General features: G+C 41.3%; 2 protein-coding genes across 2 annotated transcripts; both read right to left on the bottom strand.

The window, feature by feature from the left end:
• Window positions 1–277: 277 nt before the first annotated feature.
• Window positions 278–2,141, bottom strand: LOC138191961 (cilia- and flagella-associated protein 45-like). The gene is made up of 5 exons (XM_069139071.1): window positions 1,910–2,141; window positions 1,536–1,826; window positions 1,375–1,467; window positions 595–813; window positions 278–471 (listed from the first exon to the last, which is right to left on the bottom strand). Exons 3-5 carry the CDS (start codon window positions 1,464–1,466, stop codon window positions 378–380), a joined length of 405 nt encoding a protein of 134 aa, XP_068995172.1. The 5' UTR covers window position 1,467; window positions 1,536–1,826; window positions 1,910–2,141; the 3' UTR covers window positions 278–377.
• Window positions 1,635–7,971, bottom strand: LOC138191603 (uncharacterized). The gene is made up of 6 exons (XM_069138504.1): window positions 7,669–7,971; window positions 3,956–6,298; window positions 2,369–2,471; window positions 1,910–1,975; window positions 1,766–1,826; window positions 1,635–1,679 (listed from the first exon to the last, which is right to left on the bottom strand). The coding sequence occupies exons 1-6, from the start codon at window positions 7,841–7,843 to the stop codon at window positions 1,635–1,637; spliced, it is 2,793 nt and encodes a 930-aa protein (XP_068994605.1). The 5' UTR covers window positions 7,844–7,971.
• Window positions 7,972–8,191: the final 220 nt, after the last annotated feature.

The following is an 8,191-nucleotide window of genomic DNA, read 5'->3' as shown; positions in this document are numbered from 1 at the left end:
AGGTGAACTCAAATGTCCACTAGGGGGCAGAAAATGGTTTTAATAACTACCTCAATGCAACTGGAAAGTTTCTCTGTAACATGAGACAGATGTGCAGCATGAGTTACTCCAAAAAAAAGGGAGCGGAATTAACAAATTAATGTGAAGTAAGTTATGTAAACAAATACAGCTTCATAAAAGCATCAAAAATACAAACACCAAAACAAATTAATTCCAACCACTACAAGAGATCTATTCATAAATACGTTGTACCATTTACTGCTCAAATGTGTGTCTACTAATGATCAGAAGCTTAAACCAGGGCAATGTAAGTCTTGATTGTTAAATTCTTGTATTTGTTTTGAGTCATGGTCATTCTTGAAAGATGTTCTTCCGTCCTAAACGTCAAGCAGGTCCCTAAAGCTTGAGGTGATGCAGGTCTGGGCCTTCCCCTCCACTTCAACGCAGTACTTTTCAGAGAGCCCTGTAGCCCTGGACATCAGCAAGCACATGTCAGGTTCAGTCATTTAATACACACTCACAGTAGAACTGTGAACTTCATATAAAACGTGTCATGTCCACCCGGACTTGGTCCGTTAACCGGCTCACACTCACCCGAGCCCCCTGAGATTCCTCCCCTTGATCTCTTTGAGGTGCTCATCTCTCAGCCGGGCTGTCTCCATCAGCTCATTGGTGTTTTGTAGGATTTCACGGCGCTTTGCAGTGGCTGTCAACTCTTCTCCCTCGATCTGCTGTCGGATGGCCTGATTGTCTGCTTTGTGACGCTGCCTCTCCTGTTGCCCCCTTTGTTTCTCTATCACTTCCTGCTGTACTCTGTGGAGAGAGGCGGAAGCGGCAGAAGGGCATTTGAAGTGAATGTGTTTTGATTTTGTTCCTACAAGTCAGGTAATTTCGTGGAATATCAGGGAATCTTTAAAACTATTTTCCAGACAGGGACAGTTAGAGGATTTCATATTTCCTTGGGCCAAGTCCTGGAATATCAGGGCAGCATTTCAGTAAAGATGTGTCTTTTCTTGTACCCGCTTAGGGAGACCAACATACAGGAAGAGGTACATTTCAAGAATTTTGGCTACAAAATGATGAATTCAAAGAGAAAATAGACGACATAAAAAGTTTGTAGAACTATTATAAATCTATCAAGTATGGGAGAGAGAGTCTTTCACAGCAATGCCTACAGTGAGAAGAGTGTTGACTTCTGACTGTTCCCGTTTTAAAACGTTTTATTACACAGGCCTAGTTGTGTGTGATCATAATTGAGTATAATTAAGCAGTGCAAAGTTTTGTAGTGAAAATGCACGTGAGTTCGCAGGCCTCCATCACCAGACAGTGCTCTTTGGATTTAACCTGCTCTAAACGAGCCGCTCTCAACGTCACCTCCTCCGGCACTTTCTTCCTGGCCAGCTTGATCTCTTTTCTCCTCCACTCTCTGTCAGCAACGTATCGGTTCCTTCGAGCACAGAACTCATCCTTATTGGAGATAAAGAATAATGAGCATGTGTGGACTTTCTATGGAGATCATTTGCTATTTATCTGACCTGTTTGCGCTTGATGTATTCCTTCTCTCTCATGTCGGCCAGCTTCTCCTCTCTCCTCTGCTCCTTGGCCCGCATCGTCTAAGCAGTGAGGCGCACGATCTACTCCTGCAGACGCTGTTGCTCCACTTTGTTCTCCTCCAGGGCCTGGAGGAAGACGAGCGGTCAGAGAAGAAGCATGTGGCCGCGTATCCGTCTGAGCAGGTACTTTTTTTTTTTTTTTTGTCATCCACATGTCCGCCGCCGCTGCTTCTGTCTGCCTCGTTGAGCTGTTTGATTTCATCCTCCTTCTTTCTGAATTAGAAGTATAAAAAAAGAGGTTAAAGATTACATTGTAATGATTAAGCTGCAAGTCACGTGACTGTTTTTTTTCTTACAGATCTTTCTTCTCTTCCTTTGCTCGGCCCTCTGCATTCCCTCTCTTTCCTTGAAGGGTGTGATTTCTGGGGAGATCTGTTCAAACTCAGCTCTTGGAAGAATGTTGGATGGTCTGGGCGGATCCCTCAGTGGGATCCTGGCGTAATCACTGTAAATACCTCATGACATTGATTTATCATCTCTTTGATATCCTTTAGCCTTCTTCTGAATTACAGGAACTGATTATCAAATAAGTTTATACATTACTTGCTATGCATAGTATACACTTTTCAAATGTACTATATGTATATATCTTTTTTTTTTTAAATAAATTTAGCTCTTTAAATTTCCACATATACACATGTCTGTTGGCAGATGTACAATGTGCCTAGTAAAAGTGTGACATTTTGTTGTCTATGCTTGGCTACAGTATCAACCAAACTCACCAGATTGGAGATCCCAAAGAGGGTTTCATCCACCTGAGGTCCGGGGGCCACCGTGTGGCAGCCTGGTGCGAACCAGAACCCAATTTCGTAACTGGCTGGCTGGCTGGCTTCGGACAGGTTGTATGTGCTCGAATGCCTGGCAGGAGAGCACCAGAGTTAAAAGTGATTGTTGGTGTGGAAGAAACAAATTGGAACATCGTACTTTGGTGAAGTGCGGTGCGTTCAGCCGATAAAACCCACAGTGACAGCAAAGATGTCTGTCACCGATATATCAATATTGTATCATATTGTATTGTGATATGACCAGATGTCTTAAATTTTAGATATCGTACTATCCCGTGTTGTCTAGTTCTAAGTCTATTTAGGCCGCATTTTAATAAAGTGGTCTGTTTCTGAACTTACCAGACTCTTCTATGGGTTCTATTATTTGCCTTGATGATTATTTACATTATTGATGCAATTATGATTGGACCTGGACCAGGTCTAATGTGGTCCGGATGTAAAAAAATAAAAAAATAAAAAGGTTTCACGTATTAGAAACTGTGTTTTAGAAAATCTTTAGTCTCTGATAATCTAGTCCAGGTTTGACCTGTGTGAGTATAGTTGTGGACCTGGACCAGGTCTAATGTGGTCTAGATGTGAAAAAAAAGTCACTGATATGTCCCTTTTTGGATTTTCACAAATAGAATAAATGTTTTACCAATCAGAAACTGTGGCCTACAGAATCTTTAGTTTCTCAGATAATTTAATTCAGGTTTGACTTGTTCAAGTGTTGTGGTTTTTGGACCAGGGCAATGCGGTGTAGATGTGGAAAAAGGAGAGAAATGCTTAACAACATTTCACTAACAATTTCACAAAATGCAAAAACACTGAATCACTGTTTTGCTGTTTTATTTTGGATTTGGATTTTGGATCCTGAGAACTTGGTAAGTCCAAGTGAGCAAGCAAATAAATCAAAACAGATGATGATCATTTTAGATCATAATGTAAAAGGCAAAAAAAAAAAAAAAAAAAAAAAAAAAAAAAAAAAAAAAAAAATGGAACTTAATGCATTAATAATGCAAGTTATCGGTAGATACAAATTCAATGTCTGCGCACAGAGAAGCCACCAGTCTTCAGTTAATGCAGCACAAGTCACACAGCTGTCTGGCCAAAACTGATTTGAGCCTCAGTGAATTTATCTGCTTGGACAGGTTGCAAAAGAAGAGCCAATTGGAAACACTAATGACTCAATGACACTGATAAGTTTTATATCAAAATTTGGTATCAAATAGGAAGGCATTTTTTGATACTCGGTAGAATCAAAACAATTCGGTCAGTTTCATAAAAGTATCAAAGTTCGGTACCAAGCGGTACACATTAAACACATATTATAGACGCCATCCAGTGGCATCACTAGCAATTCATTTAAGAGTATGATGCATCACTGTTAATCAGTGGAGTTTTGTGATTCACTTGTGTGGACACGCTTATGTTTGTGGAGTTTTGACCAGGTGGAGAACTCTTCCCCACAACTGCATTTGTAAGGCTTCTCCCCCGTATGTAGCCTCATGTGTCTTTTCAGGTCGGTTTTGTGTCCAAACACTTTATCACACACGTTGCACTTATATGGCTTTTCACCTGTGTGCGTTCTGGTGTGCCTTTTTAATGTTGTCGTGGTAGCAAATCTTTTCTTGCAAAAGGTACACTTAAAGGGCTTTTCCCCCGTGTGCACTCGCCGATGATTTTTGAAAGAGGAAGAATCTGCGAAGTCCTTCCCGCAGTCGCCGCAGGTGTACGGCTTCACGCCCGTGTGGATTCTCGTGTGCTTCTTCATATTCACGCAAGAGCTGAAGCTTTTCCCACAGGTGCCGCATTTGTACGGCTTCTCACCGGTGTGAACCCGAAGATGCAGGTCGAGGTTACAGCGTCGGTTGAATCCGTTTCCGCAAACGTCGCATTTGAAAGGCTTCTCAACAGAGTGGATTACCAAATGTTTCTTCAAATCCCAACTCTCCCTGAACATCTTCCCACACTGGTTGCACTTAAAAGTCTTTTCAACGGTGTGGGATTTCATGTGAAATTTGTAGTTCTTGAAATTAGTCATCACTTTGCTGCACCTGTCACACTTGTACGGATTGTCATTGTTCATGGCGGTAATATCCGATGTGCTCCCATCTTTCGTGTCTGATTTTGATGCGGTACTCTGATTTGATGTTGTGGTCCCTTTGTCCCGTTTCTCACTTTGTTTGAAATTTGCACTCGTAGTGGATGTTCTAGTCTGAGCCTTACGTGTCTTCTTATGTGTTGGGTCAGCAGTTCCTTTGGCTGTTGCACTCCCATCGTTTTGCCTCTTATGGCCTGCCGCCTGCATTCTTCTTAAAGACATTGTGTTTCCATTGTTAGGTTCCTTATTTGTTGTAAACTCATTACTTCTGGTTGCTGTTGAGCGCCGATCATTAAGTCTCTTATTTGGTGTTGGCTTCGTACTTGCAGTTGATATTTTCCCATCATTAGGCTTCTTATTTGCTGTTGTTTCAGAACATTTAGCTGATGCTGTGTCATCACTGTTACCATTCGTATCTTGTGCTGGCTCAGTGTTCACAGTAGAAGTTGTTTCCCCATCATTGCTTTTCTTATTTTGTGCTGGTCTAGCAGTTGAAGTTGATGTTGCTTTCCCTTCATTGGGTTTCCTATTTGCTGTCTGATCTATGCCTCCATTTGATTTTGTTTTCTTGAGGTTACATCGCTTAAGTTGCCGTGGCTCAGCACTTCCAGCTGATGTGTCATCGTGACATTTCACTGGCTCAGAATGTCGACTTGACCTTGTCCTCTCATCTTTATATTTCTTGATGGCTATTGTTTGAGTACTTGTACTGGATGTTGTTTTTCCATCATTGGGTTTCCTATTTGCTGTCTCATCTGCACTTCCGGCTGATGTTGTCTTCTCATCGTTATGTTCTGTTTTTTGTGTAAGTCCAACACTTTTACTTGATGTCACAATCTCTTGGTTACGTTTCTCATTTGGTGTTCGCTCTGTACTTCTGGTTGCTGTTGTTTTCTTATTGTTGCTTTTCTCATTTAGTTTTGGCTCAACGCTTTCAGTTGACGTTGGTCTCACATCTTGGCTTTTTTTACTTGTTGTTGGGACACTACTTCTTCTTAATGGCGAGTTCTCATCATCGTGTTTTTCATTTGGCATTAGGTCGGTGCATGTAGTCGCCATTGTGGTCTTATTACACTTCTTATTTGGTGTCGGTTCGGTACTTTCAGTCGATGCTGTTTTCTCACCATCGTGTTTCCTCGTAGGTGTCAGCTCAGTAGGTCTGGCTCCATTGGTATGTTTCTTATTTGGTCCTGGCTTAGTAGTTGTAGTTGATGTTATGGTCTCACTATGACATTCCTCAGTCTGTGTCAGCTCGGTACCACTGGTTGATGTTGTGTTTGTATCATTACATCCCTTATTTGACAGCTGCTCAACACTCATAGCTGATGTTGTGGTCCCATTGTTGCTTTTCTCATCTGAAGTTGGCTCAGTACTCGTAGCTGATGCTGTGCTCTCGTCACCGATTTTCTTATTTGGGGCTGACTCTTTACAAGTCACGTGAACTTGGCTCTCAGAGTTGGGAGAGAGGAACTGATGGTCACTGTTTGGTGCTGATGCTGCAGAACTTTCCTTGTCAGATCCACATAATATATCTTTGTTTAAGACATCAGATCGAGGAGCTGGTTCGGCTGCACTCTCAGTTTGATCAGGGTTCAAGGGCTGAGACTGATGACTGATGACGCTTTCCTCACAAGTTGGAGTCAACGTAGAGGCATCAGCCTTCTGCTGGTGTTCCTGACTGATGGATATTTCCTCATGTTCATCTTTAATCCGTGCAGCATGCGGTGGAACCGAACTGGAGCGGGTCTCGAGGTTACTGTGCTGCTGCTGGTTCAGGAGGACGTGGTCCTCCTTCCTGAGAGATGACTGCGGGTGCTCTAAAGAGAAGGACAAAGGAATGGGAGAGTGATGATATGTTGTAGATATACAAGTATATATTTAACCATCATGGTCACAAAAGTCTTCAATGAACAATGCCAATTGAAACACAGGGGTTCTCCTTATCAGCAACTGAGAATGTCAAAAGTTGTTCTCAATGGCAGGGAAGCAGAAGGGTTTTTCCTTTGTATTTTTAATTGAAGGATTGCCCACATTACCTGTGTCTGTACTACATCATATCACAGAGACCTGCAACTATGGGTATTTGCATCAGATGATCTCATAATAACGGTGTTGAACTCATCTGAAGTTCTCTAATGTATGTCTAATGTACTGGTATCAAGTATATCTTGTAATGAGTTGATCTTTTTTTTTTTTTTAAATTTCAATTGCAGGCCTATCTGTGGTGCCTTATTATTGTGAAAATAAGTTCAGACAAATTGTTTAAAAAAAGAAAAGTGTTATTATTGTGTAACTTTTTTTAGTTTTGCCTATAGGTTGAGTCTTACCAATATCTTACCACGAAATGACACTTATGTCTAAAATAAATGTTACACAAATGAAACTTAGATAGGATGCTGTAGGTTTGCACAAGGAAGAGGCAGTGGACTACATCATCTTCTGGACACCTTGTGCGTGAAAATAAGCTAAATATCTTAATATTGAACCTTCTCAAAGCTGGAACATGTGCAGACTTTCCATCTTACAAAAAAGGCTTGCAGATGACCTAGTGACCTGGATCCCCGGCAGTCATTAAAATGTACATTGATTTCTGCAAATAAGGAAAACAGTCTTTTGTCCAAGTGAAAATGTGAGTTGTTTGAATATACTGTGGATTATACTAGTCACATCAGTAATGACAGTTATTGTCCTGTATTTCTGTCCTCTGTATTGGAATGTTTTATTCATTTCAGAAGTCTGAGAGGAACTCTGATCAGGGGATTGACACTCCGCTGCAAACTGATCAGATGCTGATTTACATGCCTGTATTTTAATAGGCACTCCTATTTTTTTTTTTTTTTTTTTTTTTTTACATCTGCAGAATGAGAGCAACCGGAACTATTAAAATCAGCTCTAACAGGACGTGAGCGTTGCTGTGATTTCCTGGACATACTGCAGGCTGCTGAAAGTAGTCAGGCCTGATTTAGTTTCCGCGCCCCCTGCTTGCTGTGCTCATGTCCGCTCTCCGCGCGTTACGACTTTACGTACAGCCTGTGGTTACACCTGTCCCGACAGGTCTGGCAGGAAGGTGAGGTTACACACATCTAAAACAAAACAAAAAACCCTGTATGTGAATGGAACGATTCCTTCGATTATTTAACTCGAGAGCTGGCTTCATTAAAGGATCGGAGTTGGCGATGTGACCAACCTGCTGCCCGGTGCAACTTTATCTCGGGCGTGAACACCGCCTCCAACAGTCTGCGCTGACGAGCCATTTCTGCCTCGTAGTCTTCTACTTTCTTTTCAAAGGCTCCCAGTATTTCTTGAGCGGCTACCGTCAGTCGATCACAGACGAACTTGCGCATACTTTGGACGGGATACATTGTTGAGCTATAAATGACACTTTATCAAAGGTCCCGCGGAGCTGCTCGGACTCAAGTGCGTTCCGTTTACTTCCGCATGACATTGAGATCATCTTCTTCTTCTGCTGCTGCTACGTGTTCCTTCCTCTTTTTGGAGTTTTTTTTTTTTTTTTTTTTTTTTTTTCCGCCACCTGTAAGGTGCACACCAACACCTACCGTACCGGAGTATGTAGAAGGAAATGTAGTTTCCGGACCTCTAAAAAATAGACATAGGATATATATATATATATATATATATATATATATATATATATATATATATATATATATATATATATATATATATATATATATATATATATATATATA

The sequence above is a fragment of the Embiotoca jacksoni genome, unplaced genomic scaffold (assembly GCF_022577435.1).
Source record: "Embiotoca jacksoni isolate LCO1_2020_lvr unplaced genomic scaffold, fEmbJac1.0.p SCAF_8, whole genome shotgun sequence".
In the NCBI taxonomy this organism is placed as follows: domain Eukaryota; kingdom Metazoa; phylum Chordata; class Actinopteri; family Embiotocidae; genus Embiotoca; species Embiotoca jacksoni.
This window is presented reverse-complemented; position numbering and strand designations above follow the sequence as displayed.

What these genes read in the sequence shown, in the direction of transcription:
- LOC138191603 (XM_069138504.1), bottom strand. Translation starts at nt 7,843, where the DNA reads ATGTATCCCGTCCAAAGTATGCGCAAGTTCGTCTGTGATCGACTGACG. An exon ending in CGGTGGCCCCCGGACCTCAG is followed by an intron (nt 1,976 to 2,368) that starts GTGGATGAAACC and finishes AGATCTCCCCAG; the next exon opens with AAATCACACCCTTCAAGGAA. An exon ending in AAGGAAGAGAAGAAAGATCT is followed by an intron (nt 1,827 to 1,909) that starts GTAAGAAAAAAA and finishes CTTCTAATTCAG; the next exon opens with AAAGAAGGAGGATGAAATCA.
- LOC138191961 (XM_069139071.1), bottom strand. Translation starts at nt 1,466, where the DNA reads ATGAGTTCTGTGCTCGAAGGAACCGATACGTTGCTGACAGAGAGTGGA. An exon ending in GGAAGAAAGTGCCGGAGGAG is followed by an intron (nt 814 to 1,374) that starts GTGACGTTGAGA and finishes CTCTCTCCACAG; the next exon opens with AGTACAGCAGGAAGTGATAG. An exon ending in AGGAATCTCAGGGGGCTCGG is followed by an intron (nt 472 to 594) that starts GTGAGTGTGAGC and finishes GCTGATGTCCAG; the next exon opens with GGCTACAGGGCTCTCTGAAA.